This window comes from Ascaphus truei, unplaced genomic scaffold, assembly GCF_040206685.1.
Source record: "Ascaphus truei isolate aAscTru1 unplaced genomic scaffold, aAscTru1.hap1 HAP1_SCAFFOLD_807, whole genome shotgun sequence".
Classification (NCBI taxonomy): Eukaryota; Metazoa; Chordata; class Amphibia; order Anura; family Ascaphidae; genus Ascaphus; species Ascaphus truei.
The window spans coordinates 140,310-164,239 of NW_027457142.1; the positions used below are offsets into that span (position 1 = coordinate 140,310).

General features: G+C 41.7%; 1 protein-coding gene across 1 annotated transcript in view; it reads left to right on the forward strand.

Moving 5' to 3' along the window:
* Positions 1–23,272, forward strand: part of LOC142486294 (uncharacterized) — a 38,554-nt gene extending 15,282 nt beyond the window's left edge. The window contains exons 2-3 of the mRNA XM_075584920.1: positions 21,075–21,290; positions 23,053–23,272. Of these exons, the coding sequence (XP_075441035.1) occupies positions 21,075–21,290; positions 23,053–23,272 (436 nt within the window). The remainder of the gene's footprint in view (positions 1–21,074; positions 21,291–23,052) is intronic.
* The last annotated feature ends 658 nt before the right edge of the window (positions 23,273–23,930 follow it).

A 23,930-nucleotide genomic window follows, 5' to 3' on the forward strand; every position in this document is an offset into this window, starting at 1 on the left:
GTGCAGAAGGCAAAAGAAGAGGAGAAAGGAGGGAGAAGGCAGAACGAGGTGGGGCAGGGGGAAGCAGAGGTGATGCCCGAGAAGGAGAATCCAGGGGAGAGCCTAGAGAGCAAGGAGAAGCTGACAGAGTAAGGACCTGCAGATATGTGGCATATCGGTCTGTGTGTACTTGTATCTGTATGATTCACTTATCAGAGAGAGTGACTGAGCATGGACTTCCCTTCCATCCATTGCCCATTTATTGTAAGATAAGATCTTGTTTGCCTTTGCAGTTACTGCATGACTTTGGGCACTATTGCTGTGTACAAGCACTCCTAAATCCTTCTCCATCAAGGATTCCCCCAATTTATCCCCATTTAATTTGCAAGTCTCCTGTTTATTCTTGTTTCTCAAATGCATAACCTTACATTTATCTGTATTAAACCTCATCTGCCATTTACCTGCCCAAGTATCCAGTCTCCCCAAGTCCTTCTGGAGAGAAATTACATCCTGCTCTGATTCTACTACCTTACACAATTTAGTATCATCAGCAAAGATTAAGACTTTGCTCTCGATGCCAACCTCAAGGTCATTAACAAACAAGTTAAAAAGCAGGGGTCCTAGTACCGATCCCTGAGGTACTCCACTCACGACTTTAGCCCAACCTGAAAAAGTTCCATTTACGACAACTCTATGTTGTGTATCCTTCAACCAGTTTTCAATCCAGGTGCAAATATTTTTAGAGTCCAATTTGCTTTATTTTGTACATTAACCTCTTGTGTGGAACCGTATCAAAGCCTATGCAAAATCTAAGTAGATCACAATAATTTTGTATTTTCTATAAATACTTTTTAGTGTAATTTTCAATCCCCAATATAATAGTGGTTGGATGGTAATGTTAATATAATATCCGTCTTACTAGGTACAAGGAGATGGTGTCTGAGAAGAGCAGACAGGAAGCCCTTGAACGAGAAGAGGAGCATAAATGGAGACATGACAACTCCGATGGAGTGCAGAAGGCAGAAGAAGAGGAGAAAGGAGGGAGAAGGCAGAATGAGGTGGGGCAGGGGGAAGCAGAGGTGATGCCCGAGAAGGAGAATCCAGGGGAGAGCCTAGAGAGCAAGGAGAAGCTGACAGAGTAAGGATCTGCAGATATGTGGCATATCGATCTGTGTGTACTTGTATCTGTATGATTCACTTATCAGAGAGAGTGACTGAGCATGGACTTCCCTTCCATCCATTGCCCATTTATTGTAAGATAAGATCTTGTTTGCCTTTGCAGTTACTGCATGACTTTGGGCACTATTGCTGTGTACAAGCACTCCTAAATCCTTCTCCATCAAGGATTCCCCCAATTTATCCCCATTTAATTTGCAAGTCTCCTGTTTATTCTTGTTTCTCAAATGCATAACCTTACATTTATCTGTATTAAACCTCATCTGCCATTTACCTGCCCAAGTTTCCAGTCTCCCCAAGTCCTTCTGGAGAGAAAGTACATCCTGCTCTGATTCTACTACCTTACACAATTTAGTATCATCAGCAAAGATTGAGACTTTGCTCTCGATGCCAACCTCAAGGTCATTAACAAACAAGTTAAAAAGCAGGGGTCCCAGTACCGATCCCTGAGGTACTCCACTCACGACTTTAGCCCAACCTGAAAAAGTTCCATTTATGACAACTCTATGTTGTGTATCCTTCAACCAGTTTTCAATCCAGGTGCAAATATTTTTAGAGTCCAATTTGCTTTATTTTGTACATTAACCTCTTGTGTGGAACCGTATCAAAGCCTATGCAAAATCTAAGTAGATCACAATAATTTAGTATTTTCTATAAATACTTTTTAGTGTAATTTTCAATCCCCAATATAATAGTGGTTGGATGGTAATGTTAATATAATATCCGTCTTACCAGGTACAAGGAGATGGTGTCTGAGAAGAGCAGACAGGAAGCCCTTGAACGAGAAGAGGAGCATAAATGGAGACATGACAACTCCGATGGAGTGCAGAAGGCAGAAGAAGAGGAGAAAGGAGGGAGAAGGCAGAACGAGGTGGGGCAGGGGGAAGCAGAGGTGATGCCCGAGAAGGAGAATCCAGGGGAGAGCCTAGAGAGCAAGGAGAAGCTGACAGAGTAAGGACCTGCAGATATGTGGCATATCGGTCTGTGTGTACTTGTATCTGTATGATTCACTTATCAGAGAGAGTGACTGAGCATGGACTTCCCTTCCATCCATTGCCCATTTATTGTAAGATAAGATCTTGTTTGCCTTTGCAGTTACTGCATGACTTTGGGCACTATTGCTGTGTACAAGCACTCCTAAATCCTTCTCCATCAAGGATTCCCCCAATTTATCCCCATTTAATTTGCAAGTCTCCTGTTTATTCTTGTTTCTCAAATGCATAACCTTACATTTATCTGTATTAAACCTCATCTGCCATTTACCTGCCCAAGTATCCAGTCTCCCCAAGTCCTTCTGGAGAGAAATTACATCCTGCTCTGATTCTACTACCTTACACAATTTAGTATCATCAGCAAAGATTGAGATTTTGCTCTCGATGCCAACCTCAAGGTCATTAACAAACAAGTTAAAAAGCAGGGGTCCCAGTACCGATCCCTGAGGTACTCCACTCACGACTTTAGCCCAACCTGAAAAAGTTCCATTTATGACAACTCTATGTTGTGTATCCTTCAACCAGTTTTCAATCCAGGTGCAAATATTTTTAGAGTCCAATTTGCTTTATTTTGTACATTAACCTCTTGTGTGGAACCGTATCAAAGCCTATGCAAAATCTAAGTAGATCACAATAATTTTGTATTTTCTATAAATACTTTTTAGTGTAATTTTCAATCCCCAATATAATAGTGATTGGATGGTAATGTTAATATAATATCCGTCTTACCAGGTACAAGGAGATGGTGTCTGAGAAGAGCAGACAGGAAGCCCTTGAACGAGAAGAGGAGCATAAATGGAGACATGACAACTCCGATGGAGTGCAGAAGGCAAAAGAAGAGGAGAAAGGAGGGAGAAGGCAGAACGAGGTGGGGCAGGGGGAAGCAGAGGTGATGCCCGAGAAGGAGAATCCAGGGGAGAGCCTAGAGAGCAAGGAGAAGCTGACAGAGTAAGGACCTGCAGATATGTGGCATATCGGTCTGTGTGTACTTGTATCTGTATGATTCACTTATCAGAGAGAGTGACTGAGCATGGACTTCCCTTCCATCCATTGCCCATTTATTGTAAGATAAGATCTTGTTTGCCTTTGCAGTTACTGCATGACTTTGGGCACTATTGCTGTGTACAAGCACTCCTAAATCCTTCTCCATCAAGGATTCCACCAATTTATCCCCATTTAATTTGCAAGTCTCCTGTTTATTCTTGTTTCTCAAATGCATAACCTTACATTTATCTGTATTAAACCTCATCTGCCATTTACCTGCCCAAGTTGCCAGTCTCCCAAGTCCTTCTGGAGAGAAATTACATCCTGCTCTGATTCTACTACCTTACACAATTTAGTATCATCAGCAAAGATTAAGACTTTGCTCTCGATGCCAACCTCAAGGTCATTAACAAACAAGTTAAAAAGCAGGGGTCCTAGTACCGATCCCTGAGGTACTCCACTCACGACTTTAGCCCAACCTGAAAAAGTACCATTTACGACAACTCTATGTTGTGTATCCTTCAACCAGTTTTCAATCCAGGTGCAAATATTTTTAGAGTCCAATTTGCTTTATTTTGTACATTAACCTCTTGTGTGGAACCGTATCAAAGCCTATGCAAAATCTAAGTAGATCACAATAATTTAGTATTTTCTATAAATACTTTTTAGTGTAATTTTCAATCCCCAATATAATAGTGATTGGATGGTAATGTTAATATAATATCCGTCTTACCAGGTACAAGGAGATGGTGTCTGAGAAGAGCAGACAGGAAGCCCTTGAACGAGAAGAGGAGCATAAATGGAGACATGACAACTCCGATGGAGTGCAGAAGGCAAAAGAAGAGGAGAAAGGAGGGAGAAGGCAGAACGAGGTGGGGCAGGGGGAAGCAGAGGTGATGCCCGAGAAGGAGAATCCAGGGGAGAGCCTAGAGAGCAAGGAGAAGCTGACAGAGTAAGGACCTGCAGATATGTGGCATATCGGTCTGTGTGTACTTGTATCTGTATGATTCACTTATCAGAGAGAGTGACTGAGCATGGACTTCCCTTCCATCCATTGCCCATTTATTGTAAGATAAGATCTTGTTTGCCTTTGCAGTTACTGCATGACTTTGGGCACTATTGCTGTGTACAAGCACTCCTAAATCCTTCTCCATCAAGGATTCCCCCAATTTATCCCCATTTAATTTGCAAGTCTCCTGTTTATTCTTGTTTCTCAAATGCATAACCTTACATTTATCTGTATTAAACCTCATCTGCCATTTACCTGCCCAAGTATCCAGTCTCCCCAAGTCCTTCTGGAGAGAAATTACATCCTGCTCTGATTCTACTACCTTACACAATTTAGTATCATCAGCAAAGATTAAGACTTTGCTCTCGATGCCAACCTCAAGGTCATTAACAAACAAGTTAAAAAGCAGGGGTCCTAGTACCGATCCCTGAGGTACTCCACTCACGACTTTAGCCCAACCTGAAAAAGTTCCATTTACGACAACTCTATGTTGTGTATCCTTCAACCAGTTTTCAATCCAGGTGCAAATATTTTTAGAGTCCAATTTGCTTTATTTTGTACATTAACCTCTTGTGTGGAACCGTATCAAAGCCTATGCAAAATCTAAGTAGATCACAATAATTTAGTATTTTCTATAAATACTTTTTAGTGTAATTTTCAATCCCCAATATAATAGTGGTTGGATGGTAATGTTAATATAATATCCGTCTTACCAGGTACAAGGAGATGGTGTCTGAGAAGAGCAGACAGGAAGCCCTTGAACGAGAAGAGGAGCATAAATGGAGACATGACAACTCCGATGGAGTGCAGAAGGCAGAAGAAGAGGAGAAAGGAGGGAGAAGGCAGAACGAGGTGGGGCAGGGGGAAGCAGAGGTGATGCCCGAGAAGGAGAATCCAGGGGAGAGCCTAGAGAGCAAGGAGAAGCTGACAGAGTAAGGACCTGCAGATATGTGGCATATCGGTCTGTGTGTACTTGTATCTGTATGATTCACTTATCAGAGAGAGTGACTGAGCATGGACTTCCCTTCCATCCATTGCCCATTTATTGTAAGATAAGATCTTGTTTGCCTTTGCAGTTACTGCATGACTTTGGGCACTATTGCTGTGTACAAGCACTCCTAAATCCTTCTCCATCAAGGATTCCCCCAATTTATCCCCATTTAATTTGCAAGTCTCCTGTTTATTCTTGTTTCTCAAATGCATAACCTTACATTTATCTGTATTAAACCTCATCTGCCATTTACCTGCCCAAGTTTCCAGTCTCCCCAAGTCCTTCTGGAGAGAAAGTACATCCTGCTCTGATTCTACTACCTTACACAATTTAGTATCATCAGCAAAGATTGAGACTTTGCTCTCGATGCCAACCTCAAGGTCATTAACAAACAAGTTAAAAAGCAGGGGTCCCAGTACCGATCCCTGAGGTACTCCACTCACGACTTTAGCCCAACCTGAAAAAGTTCCATTTATGACAACTCTATGTTGTGTATCCTTCAACCAGTTTTCAATCCAGGTGCAAATATTTTTAGAGTCCAATTTGCTTTATTTTGTACATTAACCTCTTGTGTGGAACCGTATCAAAGCCTATGCAAAATCTAAGTAGATCACAATAATTTTGTATTTTCTATAAATACTTTTTAGTGTAATTTTCAATCCCCAATATAATAGTGGTTGGATGGTAATGTTAATATAATATCCGTCTTACCAGGTACAAGGAGATGGTGTCTGAGAAGAGCAGACAGGAAGCCCTTGAACGAGAAGAGGAGCATAAATGGAGACATGACAACTCCGATGGAGTGCAGAAGGCAGAAGAAGAGGAGAAAGGAGGGAGAAGGCAGAACGAGGTGGGGCAGGGGGAAGCAGAGGTGATGCCCGAGAAGGAGAATCCAGGGGAGAGCCTAGAGAGCAAGGAGAAGCTGACAGAGTAAGGACCTGCAGATATGTGGCATATCGGTCTGTGTGTACTTGTATCTGTATGATTCACTTATCAGAGAGAGTGACTGAGCATGGACTTCCCTTCCATCCATTGCCCATTTATTGTAAGATAAGATCTTGTTTGCCTTTGCAGTTACTGCATGACTTTGGGCACTATTGCTGTGTACAAGCACTCCTAAATCCTTCTCCATCAAGGATTCCCCCAATTTATCCCCATTTAATTTGCAAGTCTCCTGTTTATTCTTGTTTCTCAAATGCATAACCTTACATTTATCTGTATTAAACCTCATCTGCCATTTACCTGCCCAAGTTTCCAGTCTCCCCAAGTCCTTCTGGAGAGAAATTACATCCTGCTCTGATTCTACTACCTTACACAATTTAGTATCATCAGCAAAGATTGAGATTTTGCTCTCGATGCCAACCTCAAGGTCATTAACAAACAAGTTAAAAAGCAGGGGTCCCAGTACCGATCCCTGAGGTACTCCACTCACGACTTTAGCCCAACCTGAAAAAGTTCCATTTATGACAACTCTATGTTGTGTATCCTTCAACCAGTTTTCAATCCAGGTGCAAATATTTTTAGAGTCCAATTTGCTTTATTTTGTACATTAACCTCTTGTGTGGAACCGTATCAAAGCCTATGCAAAATCTAAGTAGATCACAATAATTTTGTATTTTCTATAAATACTTTTTAGTGTAATTTTCAATCCCCAATATAATAGTGATTGGATGGTAATGTTAATATAATATCCGTCTTACCAGGTACAAGGAGATGGTGTCTGAGAAGAGCAGACAGGAAGCCCTTGAACGAGAAGAGGAGCATAAATGGAGACATGACAACTCCGATGGAGTGCAGAAGGCAAAAGAAGAGGAGAAAGGAGGGAGAAGGCAGAACGAGGTGGGGCAGGGGGAAGCAGAGGTGATGCCCGAGAAGGAGAATCCAGGGGAGAGCCTAGAGAGCAAGGAGAAGCTGACAGAGTAAGGACCTGCAGATATGTGGCATATCGGTCTGTGTGTACTTGTATCTGTATGATTCACTTATCAGAGAGAGTGACTGAGCATGGACTTCCCTTCCATCCATTGCCCATTTATTGTAAGATAAGATCTTGTTTGCCTTTGCAGTTACTGCATGACTTTGGGCACTATTGCTGTGTACAAGCACTCCTAAATCCTTCTCCATCAAGGATTCCCCCAATTTATCCCCATTTAATTTGCAAGTCTCCTGTTTATTCTTGTTTCAAAAATGCATAACCTTACATTTATCTGTATTAAACCTCATCTGCCATTTACCTGCCCAAGTATCCAGTCTCCCCAAGTCCTTCTGGAGAGAAATTACATCCTGCTCTGATTCTACTACCTTACACAATTTAGTATCATCAGCAAAGATTGAGACTTTGCTCTCGATGCCAACCTCAAGGTCATTAACAAACAAGTTAAAAAGCAGGGGTCCCAGTACCGATCCCTGAGGTACTCCACTCACGACTTTAGCCCAACCTGAAAAAGTTCCATTTATGACAACTCTATGTTGTGTATCCTTCAACCAGTTTTCAATCCAGGTGCAAATATTTTTAGAGTCCAATTTGCTTTATTTTGTACATTAACCTCTTGTGTGGAACCGTATCAAAGCCTATGCAAAATCTAAGTAGATCACAATAATTTAGTATTTTCTATAAATACTTTTTAGTGTAATTTTCAATCCCCAATATAATAGTGGTTGGATGGTAATGTTAATATAATATTCGTCTTACCAGGTACAAGGAGATGGTGTCTGAGAAGAGCAGACAGGAAGCCCTTGAACGAGAAGAGGAGCATAAATGGAGACATGACAACTCCGATGGAGTGCAGAAAGCAGAAGAAGAGGAGAAAGGAGGGAGAAGGCAGAACGAGGTGGGGCAGGGGGAAGCAGAGGTGATGCCCGCGAAGGAGAATCCAGGGGAGAGCCTAGAGAGCAAGGAGAAGCTGACAGAGTAAGGACCTGCAGATATGTGGCATATCGGTCTGTGTGTACTTGTATCTGTATGATTCACTTATCAGAGAGAGTGACTGAGCATGGACTTCCCTTCCATCCATTGCCCATTTATTGTAAGATAAGATCTTGTTTGCCTTTGCAGTTACTGCATGACTTTGGGCACTATTGCTGTGTACAAGCACTCCTAAATCCTTCTCCATCAAGGATTCCCCCAATTTATCCCCATTTAATTTGCAAGTCTCCTGTTTATTCTTGTTTCTCAAATGCATAACCTTACATTTATCTGTATTAAACCTCATCTGCCATTTACCTGCCCAAGTTTCCAGTCTCCCCAAGTCCTTCTGGAGAGAAATTACATCCTGCTCTGATTCTACTACCTTACACAATTTAGTATCATCAGCAAAGATTAAGACTTTGCTCTCGATGCCAACCTCAAGGTCATTAACAAACAAGTTAAAAAGCAGGGGTCCTAGTACCGATCCCTGAGGTACTCCACTCACGACTTTAGCCCAACCAGAAAAAGTTCCATTTACGACAACTCTATGTTGTGTATCCTTCAACCAGTTTTCAATCCAGGTGCAAATATTTTTAGAGTCCAATTTGCTTTATTTTGTACATTAACCTCTTGTGTGGAACCGTATCAAAGCCTATGCAAAATCTAAGTAGATCACAATAATTTAGTATTTTCTATAAATACTTTTTAGTGTAATTTTCAATCCCCAATATAATAGTGGTTGGATGGTAATGTTAATATAATATCCGTCTTACCAGGTACAAGGAGATGGTGTCTGAGAAGAGCAAACAGGAAGCCCTTGAACGAGAAGAGGAGCATAAATGGAGACATGACAACTCCGATGGAGTGCAGAAGGCAGAAGAAGAGGAGAAAGGAGGGAGAAGGCAGAATGAGGTGGGGCAGGGGGAAGCAGAGGTGATGCCCGAGAAGGAGAATCCAGGGGAGAGCCTAGAGAGCAAGGAGAAGCTGACAGAGTAAGGACCTGCAGATATGTGGCATATCGATCTGTGTGTACTTGTATCTGTATGATTCACTTATCAGAGAGAGTGACTGAGCATGGACTTCCCTTCCATCCATTGCCCATTTATTGTAAGATAAGATCTTGTTTGCCTTTGCAGTTACTGCATGACTTTGGGCACTATTGCTGTGTACAAGCACTCCTAAATCCTTCTCCATCAAGGATTCCCCCAATTTATCCCCATTTAATTTGCAAGTCTCCTGTTTATTCTTGTTTCTCAAATGCATAACCTTACATTTATCTGTATTAAACCTCATCTGCCATTTACCTGCCCAAGTTTCCAGTCTCCCCAAGTCCTTCTGGAGAGAAATTACATCCTGCTCTGATTCTACTACTTTACACAATTTAGTATCATCAGCAAAGATTAAGACTTTGCTCTCGATGCCAACCTCAAGGTCATTAACAAACAAGTTAAAAAGCAGGGGTTCTAGTACCGATCCCTGAGGTACTCCACTCACGACTTTAGCCCAACATGAAAAAGTTCCATTTACGACAACTCTATGTTGTGTATCCTTCAACCAGTTTTCAATCCAGGTGCAAATATTTTTAGAGTCCAATTTGCTTTATTTTGTACATTAACCTCTTGTGTGGAACCGTATCAAAGCCTATGCAAAATCTAAGTAGATCACAATAATTTTGTATTTTCTATAAATACTTTTTAGTGTAATTTTCAATCCCCAATATAATAGTGATTGGATGGTAATGTTAATATAATATCCGTCTTACCAGGTACAAGGAGATGGTGTCTGAGAAGAGCAGACAGGAAGCCCTTGAACGAGAAGAGGAGCATAAATGGAGACATGACAACTCCGATGGAGTGCAGAAGGCAAAAGAAGAGGAGAAAGGAGGGAGAAGGCAGAACGAGGTGGGGCAGGGGGAAGCAGAGGTGATGCCCGAGAAGGAGAATCCAGGGGAGAGCCTAGAGAGCAAGGAGAAGCTGACAGAGTAAGGACCTGCAGATATGTGGCATATCGGTCTGTGTGTACTTGTATCTGTATGATTCACTTATCAGAGAGAGTGACTGAGCATGGACTTCCCTTCCATCCATTGCCCATTTATTGTAAGATAAGATCTTGTTTGCCTTTGCAGTTACTGCATGACTTTGGGCACTATTGCTGTGTACAAGCACTCCTAAATCCTTCTCCATCAAGGATTCCCCCAATTTATCCCCATTTAATTTGCAAGTCTCCTGTTTATTCTTGTTTCAAAAATGCATAACCTTACATTTATCTGTATTAAACCTCATCTGCCATTTACCTGCCCAAGTTTCCAGTCTCCCCAAGTCCTTCTGGAGAGAAATTACATCCTGCTCTGATTCTACTACCTTACACAATTTAGTATCATCAGCAAAGATTAAGACTTTGCTCTCGATGCCAACCTCAAGGTCATTAACAAACAAGTTAAAAAGCAGGGGTCCCAGTACCGATCCCTGAGGTACTCCACTCACGACTTTAGCCCAACCTGAAAAAGTTCCATTTATGACAACTCTATGTTGTGTATCCTTCAACCAGGGTTCAATCCAGGTGCAAATATTTTTAGAGTCCAATTTGCTTTATTTTGTACATTAACCTCTTGTGTGGAACCGTATCAAAGCCTATGCAAAATCTAAGTAGATCACAATAATTTAGTATTTTCTATAAATACTTTTTAGTGTAATTTTCAATCCCCAATATAATAGTGGTTGGATGGTAATGTTAATATAATATCCGTCTTACCAGGTACAAGGAGATGGTGTCTGAGAAGAGCAGACAGGAAGCCCTTGAACGAGAAGAGGAGCATAAATGGAGACATGACAACTCCGATGGAGTGCAGAAGGCAGAAGAAGAGGAGAAAGGAGGGAGAAGGCAGAACGAGGTGGGGCAGGGGGAAGCAGAGGTGATGCCCGAGAAGGAGAATCCAGGGGAGAGCCTAGAGAGCAAGGAGAAGCTGACAGAGTAAGGACCTGCAGATATGTGGCATATCGGTCTGTGTGTACTTGTATCTGTATGATTCACTTATCAGAGAGAGTGACTGAGCATGGACTTCCCTTCCATCCATTGCCCATTTATTGTAAGATAAGATCTTGTTTGCCTTTGCAGTTACTGCATGACTTTGGGCACTATTGCTGTGTACAAGCACTCCTAAATCCTTCTCCATCAAGGATTCCCCCAATTTATCCCCATTTAATTTGCAAGTCTCCTGTTTATTCTTGTTTCTCAAATGCATAACCTTACATTTATCTGTATTAAACCTCATCTGCCATTTACCTGCCCAAGTTTCCAGTCTCCCCAAGTCCTTCTGGAGAGAAATTACATCCTGCTCTGATTCTACTACCTTACACAATTTAGTATCATCAGCAAAGATTGAGATTTTGCTCTCGATGCCAACCTCAAGGTCATTAACAAACAAGTTAAAAAGCAGGGGTCCCAGTACCGATCCCTGAGGTACTCCACTCACGACTTTAGCCCAACCTGAAAAAGTTCCATTTATGACAACTCTATGTTGTGTATCCTTCAACCAGTTTTCAATCCAGGTGCAAATATTTTTAGAGTCCAATTTGCTTTATTTTGTACATTAACCTCGTGTGTGGAACCGTATCAAAGCCTATGCAAAATCTAAGTAGATCACAATAATTTTGTATTTTCTATAAATACTTTTTAGTGTAATTTTCAATCCCCAATATAATAGTGATTGGATGGTAATGTTAATATAATATCCGTCTTACCAGGTACAAGGAGATGGTGTCTGAGAAGAGCAGACAGGAAGCCCTTGAACGAGAAGAGGAGCATAAATGGAGACATGACAACTCCGATGGAGTGCAGAAGGCAAAAGAAGAGGAGAAAGGAGGGAGAAGGCAGAACGAGGTGGGGCAGGGGGAAGCAGAGGTGATGCCCGAGAAGGAGAATCCAGGGGAGAGCCTAGAGAGCAAGGAGAAGCTGACAGAGTAAGGACCTGCAGATATGTGGCATATCGGTCTGTGTGTACTTGTATCTGTATGATTCACTTATCAGAGAGAGTGACTGAGCATGGACTTCCCTTCCATCCATTGCCCATTTATTGTAAGATAAGATCTTGTTTGCCTTTGCAGTTACTGCATGACTTTGGGCACTATTGCTGTGTACAAGCACTCCTAAATCCTTCTCCATCAAGGATTCCCCCAATTTATCCCCATTTAATTTGCAAGTCTCCTGTTTATTCTTGTTTCTCAAATGCATAACCTTACATTTATCTGTATTAAACCTCATCTGCCATTTACCTGCCCAAGTTGCCAGTCTCCCAAGTCCTTCTGGAGAGAAATTACATCCTGCTCTGATTCTACTACCTTACACAATTTAGTATCATCAGCAAAGATTAAGACTTTGCTCTCGATGCCAACCTCAAGGTCATTAACAAACAAGTTAAAAAGCAGGGGTCCTAGTACCGATCCCTGAGGTACTCCACTCACGACTTTAGCCCAACCTGAAAAAGTTCCATTTACGACAACTCTATGTTGTGTATCCTTCAACCAGTTTTCAATCCAGGAGCAAATATTTTTAGAGTCCAATTTGCTTTATTTTGTACATTAACCTCTTGTGTGGAACCGTATCAAAGCCTATGCAAAATCTAAGTAGATCACAATAATTTAGTATTTTCTATAAATACTTTTTAGTGTAATTTTCAATCCCCAATATAATAGTGGTTGGATGGTAATGTTAATATAATATCCGTCTTACCAGGTACAAGGAGATGGTGTCTGAGAAGAGCAGACAGGAAGCCCTTGAACGAGAAGAGGAGCATAAATGGAGACATGACAACTCCGATGGAGTGCAGAAGGCAGAAGAAGAGGAGAAAGGAGGGAGAAGGCAGAACGAGGTGGGGCAGGGGGAAGCAAAGGTGATGCCCGAGAAGGAGAATCCAGGGGAGAGCCTAGAGAGCAAGGAGAAGCTGACAGAGTAAGGACCTGCAGATATGTGGCATATCGGTCTGTGTGTACTTGTATCTGTATGATTCACTTATCAGAGAGAGTGACTGAGCATGGACTTCCCTTCCATCCATTGCCCATTTATTGTAAGATAAGATCTTGTTTGCCTTTGCTGTTACTGCATGACTTTGGGCACTATTGCTGTGTACAAGCACTCCTAAATCCTTCTCCATCAAGGATTCCCCCAATTTATCCCCATTTAATTTGCAAGTCTCCTGTTTATTCTTGTTTCTCAAATGCATAACCTTACATTTATCTGTATTAAACCTCATCTGCCATTTACCTGCCCAAGTTTCCAGTCTCCCCAAGTCCTTCTGGAGAGAAATTACATCCTGCTCTGATTCTACTACTTTACACAATTTAGTATCATCAGCAAAGATTAAGACTTTGCTCTCGATGCCAACCTCAAGGTCATTAACAAACAAGTTAAAAAGCAGGGGTTCTAGTACCGATCCCTGAGGTACTCCACTCACGACTTTAGCCCAACATGAAAAAGTTCCATTTACGACAACTCTATGTTGTGTATCCTTCAACCAGTTTTCAATCCAGGTGCAAATATTTTTAGAGTCCAATTTGCTTTATTTTGTACATTAACCTCTTGTGTGGAACCGTATCAAAGCCTATGCAAAATCTAAGTAGATCACAATAATTTTGTATTTTCTATAAATACTTTTTAGTGTAATTTTCAATCCCCAATATAATAGTGATTGGATGGTAATGTTAATATAATATCCGTCTTACCAGGTACAAGGAGATGGTGTCTGAGAAGAGCAGACAGGAAGCCCTTGAACGAGAAGAGGAGCATAAATGGAGACATGACAACTCCGATGGAGTGCAGAAGGCAGAAGAAGAGGAGAAAGGAGGGAGAAGGCAGAACGAGGTGGGGCAGGGGGAAGCAGAGGTGATGCCCGAGAAGGAGAATCCAGGGGAGAGCCTAGAGAGCAAGGAGAAGCTGACAGAGTAAGGACCTGCAGATATGTGGCATATCGGTCTGTGTGTACTTGTATCTGTATGATTCACTTATCAGAGAGAGTGACTGAGCATGGACTTCCCTTCCATCCATTGCCCATTTATTGTAAGATAAGATCTTGTTTGCCTTTGCAGTTACTGCATGACTTTGGGCACTATTGCTGTGTACAAGCACTCCTAAATCCTTCTCCATCAAGGATTCCCCCAATTTATCCCCATTTAATTTGCAAGTCTCCTGTTTATTCTTGTTTCAAAAATGCATAACCTTACATTTATCTGTATTAAACCTCATCTGCCATTTACCTGCCCAAGTATCCAGTCTCCCCAAGTCCTTCTGGAGAGAAATTACATCCTGCTCTGATTCTACTACCTTACACAATTTAGTATCATCAGCAAAGATTGAGACTTTGCTCTCGATGCCAACCTCAAGGTCATTAACAAACAAGTTAAAAAGCAGGGGTCCCAGTACCGATCCCTGAGGTACTCCACTCACGACTTTAGCCCAACCTGAAAAAGTTCCATTTATGACAACTCTATGTTGTGTATCCTTCAACCAGTTTTCAATCCAGGTGCAAATATTTTTAGAGTCCAATTTGCTTTATTTTGTACATTAACCTCTTGTGTGGAACCGTATCAAAGCCTATGCAAAATCTAAGTAGATCACAATAATTTAGTATTTTCTATAAATACTTTTTAGTGTAATTTTCAATCCCCAATATATTAGTGGTTGGATGGTAATGTTAATATAATATCCGTCTTACCAGGTACAAGGAGATTGTGTCTGAGAAGAGCAGACAGGAAGCCCTTGAACGAGAAGAGGAGCATAAATGGAGACATGACAACTCCGATGGAGTGCAGAAGGCAGAAGAAGAGGAGAAAGGAGGGAGAAGGCAGAACGAGGTGGGGCAGGGGGAAGCAGCGGTGATGCCCGAGGAGGAGAATCCAGGGGAGAGCCTAGAGAGCAAGGAGAAGCTGACAGAGTAAGGACCTGCAGATATGTGGCATATCGGTCTGTGTGTACTTGTATCAGTATGATTCACTTATCAGAGAGAGTGACTGAGCATGGACTTCCCTTCCTTCCATTGCCCATTTATTGTAAGATAAGATCTTGTTTGCCTTTGCAGTTACTGCATGACTTTGGGCACTATTGCTGTGTACAAGCATTCCTAAATCCTTCTCCATCAAGGATTCCCCCAATTTATCCCCATTTAATTTGCAAGTCTCCTGTTATTCTTGTTTCAAAAATGCATAACCTTACATTTATCTGTATTAAACCTCATCTGCCATTTACCTGCCCAAGTTTCCAGTCTCCCCAAGTCCTTCTGGAGAGAAATTACATCCTGCTCTGATTCTACTACCTTACACAATTTAGTATCATCAGCAAAGATTGAGACTTTGCTCTCGATGCCAACCTCAAGGTCATTAACAAACAAGTTAAAAAGCAGGGGTCCCAGTACCGATCCCTGAGGTACTCCACTCACGACTTTAGCCCAACCTGAAAAAGTTCCATTTATGACAACTCTATGTTGTGTATCCTTCAACCAGTTTTCAATCCAGGTGCAAATATTTTTAGAGTCCAATTTGCTTTATTTTGTACATTAACCTCTTGTGTGGAACCGTATCAAAGCCTATGCAAAATCTAAGTAGATCACAATAATTTTGTATTTTCTATAAATACTTTTTAGTGTAATTTTCAATCCCCAATATAATAGTGGTTGGATGGTAATGTTAATATAATATTCGTCTTACCAGGTACAAGGAGATGGTGTCTGAGAAGAGCAGACAGGAAGCCCTTGAACGAGAAGAGGAGCATAAATGGAGACATGACAACTCCGATGGAGTGCAGAAAGCAGAAGAAGAGGAGAAAGGAGGGAGAAGGCAGAACGAGGTGGGGCAGGGGGAAGCAGAGGTGATGCCCGCGAAGGAGAATCCAGGGGAGAGCCTAGAGAGCAAGGAGAAGCTGACAGAGTAAGGACCTGCAGATATGTGGCATATCGGTCTGTGTACTTGTATCTGTATGATTCACTTATCAGAGAGAGTGACTGAGCATGGACTTCCCTTCCATCCATTGCCCATTTATTGTAAGATAAAATCTTGTTTGCCTTTGCAGTTACTGCATGACTTTGGGCACTATTGCTGTGTACAAGCACTCCTAAATCCTTCTCCATCAAGGATTCCCCCAATTTATCCCCATTTAATTTGCAAGTCTCCTGTTTATTCTTGTTTCTCAAATGCATAACCTTACATTTATCTGTATTAAACCTCATCTGCCATTTACCTGCCCAAGTTTCCAGTCTCCCCAAGTCCTTCTGGAGAGAAATTACATCCTGCTCTGATTCTACTACCTTACACAATTTAGTATCATCAGCAAAGATTAAGACTTTTCTCTCGATGCCAACCTCAAGGTCATTAACAAACAAGTTAAAAAGCAGGGGTCCTAGTACCGATCCCTGAGGTACTCCACTCACGACTTTAGCCCAACCAGAAAAAGTTCCATTTACGACAACTCTATGTTGTGTATCCTTCAACCAGTTTTCAATCCAGGTGCAAATATTTTTAGAGTCCAATTTGCTTTATTTTGTACATTAACCTCTTGTGTGGAACCGTATCAAAGCCTATGCAAAATCTAAGTAGATCACAATAATTTAGTATTTTCTATAAATACTTTTTAGTGTAATTTTCAATCCCCAATATAATAGTGGTTGGATGGTAATGTTAATATAATATCCGTCTTACCAGGTACAAGGAGATGGTGTCTGAGAAGAGCAAACAGGAAGCCCTTGAACGAGAAGAGGAGCATAAATGGAGACATGACAACTCCGATGGAGTGCAGAAGGCAGAAGAAGAGGAGAAAGGAGGGAGAAGGCAGAACGAGGTGGGGCAGGGGGAAGCAGAGGTGATGCCCGAGAAGGAGAATCGAGGGGAGAGCCTAGAGAGCAAGGAGAAGCTGACAGAGTAAGGACCTGCAGATATGTGGCATATCGGTCTGTGTGTACTTGTATCTGTATGATTCACTTATCAGAGAGAGTGACTGAGCATGGACTTCCCTTCCATCCATTGCCCATTTATTGTAAGATAAGATCTTGTTTGCCTTTGCAGTTACTGCATGACTTTGGGCACTATTGCTGTGTACAAGCACTCCTAAATCCTTCTCCATCAAGGATTCCCCCAATTTATCCCCATTTAATTTGCAAGTCTCCTGTTTATTCTTGTTTCTCAAATGCATAACCTTACATTTATCTGTATTAAACCTCATCTGCCATTTACCTGCCCAAGTTTCCAGTCTCCCCAAGTCCTTCTGGAGAGAAATTACATCCTGCTCTGATTATACTACCTTACACAATTTAGTATCATCAGCAAAGATTAAGACTTTGCTCTCGATGCCAACCTCAAGGTCATTAACAAACAAGTTAAAAAGCAGGGGTCCTAGTACCGATCCCTGAGGTACTCCACTCACGACTTTAGCCCAACCTGAAAAAGTTCCATTTATGACAACTCTATGTTGTGTATCCTTCAACCAGTTTTCAATCCAGGTGCAAATATTTTTAGAGTCCAATTTGCTTTATTTTGTACATTAACCTCTTGTGTGGAACCGTATCAAAGCCTATGCAAAATCTAAGTAGATCACAATAATTTTGTATTTTCTATAAATACTTTTTAGTGTAATTTTCAATCCCCAATATAATAGTGGTTGGATGGTAATGTTAATATAATATCCGTCTTACTAGGTACAAGGAGATGGTGTCTGAGAAGAGCAGACAGGAAGCCCTTGAACGAGAAGAGGAGCATAAATGGAGACATGACAACTCCGATGGAGTGCAGAAGGCAGAAGAAGAGGAGAAAGGAGGGAGAAGGCAGAATGAGGTGGGGCAGGGGGAAGCAGAGGTGATGCCCGAGAAGGAGAATCCAGGGGAGAGCCTAGAGAGCAAGGAGAAGCTGACAGAGTAAGGACCTGCAGATATGTGGCATATCGATCTGTGTGTACTTGTATCTGTATGATTCACTTATCAGAGAGAGTGACTGAGCATGGACTTCCCTTCCATCCATTGCCCATTTATTGTAAGATAAGATCTTGTTTGCCTTTGCAGTTACTGCATGACTTTGGGCACTATTGCTGTGTACAAGCACTCCTAAATCCTTCTCCATCAAGGATTCCCCCAATTTATCCCCATTTAATTTGCAAGTCTCCTGTTTATTCTTGTTTCTCAAATGCATAACCTTACATTTATCTGTATTAAACCTCATCTGCCATTTACCTGCCCAAGTTTCCAGTCTCCCCAAGTCCTTCTGGAGAGAAAGTACATCCTGCTCTGATTCTACTACCTTACACAATTTAGTATCATCAGCAAAGATTGAGACTTTGCTCTCGATGCCAACCTCAAGGTCATTAACAAACAAGTTAAAAAGCAGGGGTCCCAGTACCGATCCCTGAGGTACTCCACTCACGACTTTAGCCCAACCTGAAAAAGTTCCATTTACTGCACCGACACACTTTATTCGAGCAAATACCCGGTATGTACCTGGCAGATACCTGGAATGCGCCGCTCCTCACCTCTGACAAGCCCCGTTGCATTTGCCTTCCCAGCCTGGGTTCATGCCTGGCTGACGGGCGGCTGATCTGTTAAATGATAATGATTAGGATTTAATAGGCTGCAATGCTTCGCGTGTCTACCAGATGGCATAAATTCATGAATTGTAATGCAGTATATATATATGTACTGTGCAGTATTGCAGCCAACGGGAATAAAATGCTTCAATCCCTGCCGGAAAATAACTCAATGCACTCGGGCAGAAAACAGTCACAAACCTCAATACACCCGGGTATACCCGAATTCGTGGGACTAGCCGAGCTCAAATAAAGTGTGTCGCCAGTGTATGACAACTCTATGTTGTGTATCCTTCAACCAGTTTTCAATCCAGGTGCAAATATTTTTAGAGTCCAATTTGCTTTATTTTGTACATTAACCTCTTGTGTGGAACCGTATCAAAGCCTATGCAAAATCTAAGTAGATCACAATAATTTAGTATTTTCTATAAATACTTTTTAGTGTAATTTTCAATCCCCAATATAATAGTGATTGGATGGTAATGTTAATATAATATCCGTCTTACCAGGTACAAGGAGATGGTGTCTGAGAAGAGCAGACAGGAAGCCCTTGAACGAGAAGAGGAGCATAAATGGAGACATGACAACTCCGATGGAGTGCAGAAGGCAAAAGAAGAGGAGAAAGGAGGGAGAAGGCAGAACGAGGTGGGGCAGGGGGAAGCAGAGGTGATGCCCGAGAAGGAGAATCCAGGGGAGAGCCTAGAGAGCAAGGAGAAGCTGACAGAGTAAGGACCTGCAGATATGTGGCATATCGGTCTGTGTGTACTTGTATCTGTATGATTCACTTATCAGAGAGAGTGACTGAGCATGGACTTCCCTTCCATCCATTGCCCATTTATTGTAAGATAAGATCTTGTTTGCCTTTGCAGTTACTGCATGACTTTGGGCACTATTGCTGTGTACAAGCACTCCTAAATCCTTCTCCATCAAGGATTCCCCCAATTTATCCCCATTTAATTTGCAAGTCTCCTGTTTATTCTTGTTTCAAAAATGCATAACCTTACATTTATCTGTATTAAACCTCATCTGCCATTTACCTGCCCAAGTATCCAGTCTCCCCAAGTCCTTCTGGAGAGAAATTACATCCTGCTCTGATTCTACTACCTTACACAATTTAGTATCATCAGCAAAGATTGAGACTTTGCTCTCGATGCCAACCTCAAGGTCATTAACAAACAAGTTAAAAAGCAGGGGTCCCAGTACCGATCCCTGAGGTACTCCACTCACGACTTTAGCCCAACCTGAAAAAGTTCCATTTATGACAACTCTATATTGTGTATCCTTCAACCAGTTTTCAATCCAGGTGCAAATATTTTTAGAGTCCAATTTGCTTTATTTTGTACATTAACCTCTTGTGTGGAACCGTATCAAAGCCTATGCAAAATCTAAGTAGATCACAATAATTTAGTATTTTCTATAAATACTTTTTAGTGTAATTTTCAATCCCCAATATATTAGTGGTTGGATGGTAATGTTAATATAATATCCGTCTTACCAGGTACAAGGAGATTGTGTCTGAGAAGAGCAGACAGGAAGCCCTTGAACGAGAAGAGGAGCATAAATGGAGACATGACAACTCCGATGGAGTGCAGAAGGCAGAAGAAGAGGAGAAAGGAGGGAGAAGGCAGAACGAGGTGGGGCAGGGGGAAGCAGCGGTGATGCCCGAGGAGGAGAATCCAGGGGAGAGCCTAGAGAGCAAGGAGAAGCTGACAGAGTAAGGACCTGCAGATATGTGGCATATCGGTCTGTGTGTACTTGTATCAGTATGATTCACTTATCAGAGAGAGTGACTGAGCATGGACTTCCCTTCCATCCATTGCCCATTTATTGTAAGATAAGATCTTGTTTGCCTTTGCAGTTACTGCATGACTTTGGGCACTATTGCTGTGTACAAGCATTCCTAAATCCTTCTCCATCAAGGATTCCCCCAATTTATCCCCATTTAATTTGCAAGTCTCCTGTTTATTCTTGTTTCAAAAATGCATAACCTTACATTTATCTGTATTAAACCTCATCTGCCATTTACCTGCCCAAGTTTCCAGTCTCCCCAAGTCCTTCTGGAGAGAAATTACATCCTGCTCTGATTCTACTACCTTACACAATTTAGTATCATCAGCAAAGATTGAGACTTTGCTCTCGATGCCAACCTCAAGGTCATTAACAAACAAGTTAAAAAGCAGGGGTCCCAGTACCGATCCCTGAGGTACTCCACTCACGACTTTAGCCCAACCTGAAAAAGTTCCATTTATGACAACTCTATGTTGTGTATCCTTCAACCAGTTTTCAATCCAGGTGCAAATATTTTTAGAGTCCAATTTGCTTTATTTTGTACATTAACCTCTTGTGTGGAACCGTATCAAAGCCTATGCAAAATCTAAGTAGATCACAATAATTTTGTATTTTCTATAAATACTTTTTAGTGTAATTTTCAATCCCCAATATAATAGTGGTTGGATGGTAATGTTAATATAATATTCGTCTTACCAGGTACAAGGAGATGGTGTCTGAGAAGAGCAGACAGGAAGCCCTTGAACGAGAAGAGGAGCATAAATGGAGACATGACAACTCCGATGGAGTGCAGAAAGCAGAAGAAGAGGAGAAAGGAGGGAGAAGGCAGAACGAGGTGGGGCAGGGGGAAGCAGAGGTGATGCCCGCGAAGGAGAATCCAGGGGAGAGCCTAGAGAGCAAGGAGAAGCTGACAGAGTACGGACCTGCAGATATGTGGCATATCGGTCTGTGTGTACTTGTATCTGTATGATTCACTTATCAGAGAGAATGACTAAGCATGGACTTCCCTTCCATCCATTGCCCATTTATTGTAAGATAAGATCTTGTTTGCCTTTGCAGTTACTGCATGACTTTGGGCACTATTGCTGTGTACAAGCACTCCTAAATCCTTCTCCATCAAGGATTCCCCCAATTTATCCCCATTTAATTTGCAAGTCTCCTGTTTATTCTTGTTTCAAAAATGCATAACCTTACATTTATCTGTATTAAACCTCATCTGCCATTTACCTGCCCAAGTATCCAGTCTCCCCAAGTCCTTCTGGAGAGAAATTACATCCTGCTCTGATTCTACTACCTTACACAATTTAGTATCATCAGCAAAGATTGAGACTTTGCTCTCGATGCCAACCTCAAGGTCATTAACAAACAAGTTAAAAAGCAGGGGTCCCAGTACCGATCCCTGAGGTACTCCACTCACGACTTTAGCCCAACCTGAAAAAGTTCCATTTATGACAACTCTATGTTGTGTATCCTTCAACCAGTTTTCAATCCAGGTGCAAATATTTTTAGAGTCCAATTTGCTTTATTTTGTACATTAACCTCTTGTGTGGAACCGTATCAAAGCCTATGCAAAATCTAAGTAGATCACAATAATTTAGTATTTTCTATAAATACTTTTTAGTGTAATTTTCAATCCCCAATATATTAGTGGTTGGATGGTAATGTTAATATAATATCCGTCTTACCAGGTACAAGGAGATTGTGTCTGAGAAGAGCAGACAGGAAGCCCTTGAACGAGAAGAGGAGCATAAATGGAGACATGACAACTCCGATGGAGTGCAGAAGGCAGAAGAAGAGGAGAAAGGAGGGAGAAGGCAGAACGAGGTGGGGCAGGGGGAAGCAGCGGTGATGCCCGAGGAGGAGAATCCAGGGGAGAGCCTAGAGAGCAAGGAGAAGCTGACAGAGTAAGGACCTGCAGATATGTGGCATATCGGTCTGTGTGTACTTGTATCAGTATGATTCACTTATCAGAGAGAGTGACTGAGCATGGACTTCCCTTCCATCCATTGCCCATTTATTGTAAGATAAGATCTTGTTTGCCTTTGCAGTTACTGCATGACTTTGGGCACTATTGCTGTGTACAAGCACTCCTAAATCCTTCTCCATCAAGGATTCCCCCAATTTATCCCCATTTAATTTGCAAGTCTCCTGTTTATTCTTGTTTCAAAAATGCATAACCTTACATTTATCTGTATTAAACCTCATCTGCCATTTACCTGCCCAAGTTTCCAGTCTCCCCAAGTCCTTCTGGAGAGAAATTACATCCTGCTCTGATTCTACTACCTTACACAATTTAGTATCATCAGCAAAGATTGAGACTTTGCTCTCGATGCCAACCTCAAGGTCATTAACAAACAAGTTAAAAAGCAGGGGTCCCAGTACCGATCCCTGAGGTACTCCACTCACGACTTTAGCCCAACCTGAAAAAGTTCCATTTATGACAACTCTATGTTGTGTATCCTTCAACCAGTTTTCAATCCAGGTGCAAATATTTTTAGAGTCCAATTTGCTTTATTTTGTACATTAACCTCTTGTGTGGAACCGTATCAAAGCCTATGCAAAATCTAAGTAGATCACAATAATTTTGTATTTTCTATAAATACTTTTTAGTGTAATTTTCAATCCCCAATATAATAGTGGTTGGATGGTAATGTTAATATAATATTCGTCTTACCAGGTACAAGGAGATGGTGTCTGAGAAGAGCAGACAGGAAGCCCTTGAACGAGAAGAGGAGCATAAATGGAGACATGACAACTCCGATGGAGTGCAGAAGGCAGAAGAAGAGGAGAAAGGAGGGAGAAGGCAGAACGAGGTGGGGCAGGGGGAAGCAGAGGTGATGCCCGCGAAGGAGAATCCAGGGGAGAGCCTAGAGAGCAAGGAGAAGCTGACAGAGTAAGGACCTGCAGATATGTGGCATATCGGTCTGTGTGTACTTGTATCTGTATGATTCACTTATCAGAGAGAATGACTAAGCATGGACTTCCCTCCCATCCATTGCCCATTTTTTGTAAGATAAGATCTTGTTTGCCTTTGCAGTTACTGCATGACTTTGGGCACTATTGCTGTGTACAAGCACTCCTAAATCCTTCTCCATCAAGGATTCCTCCCAATTTATCCCCATTTAATTTGCAAGTCTCCTGTTTATTCTTGTTTCTCAAATGCATAACCTTACATTTATCTGTATTAAACCTCATCTGCCATTTACCTGCCCAAGTTTCCAGTCTCCCCAAGTCCTTCTGGAGAGAAATTACATCCTGCTCTGATTCTACTACCTTACACAATTTAGTATCATCAGCAAAGATTAAGACTTTGCTCTCGATGCCAACCTCAAGGTCATTAACAAACAAGTTAAAAAGCAGGGGTCCTAGTACCGATCCCTGAGGTACTCCACTCACGACTTTAGCCCAACCTGAAAAAGTTCCATTTACGACAACTCTATGTTGTGTATCCTTCAACCAGTTTTCAATCCAGGTGCAAATATTTTTAGAGTCCAATTTGCTTTATTTTGTACATTAACCTCTTGTGTGGAACCGTATCAAAGCCTATGCAAAATC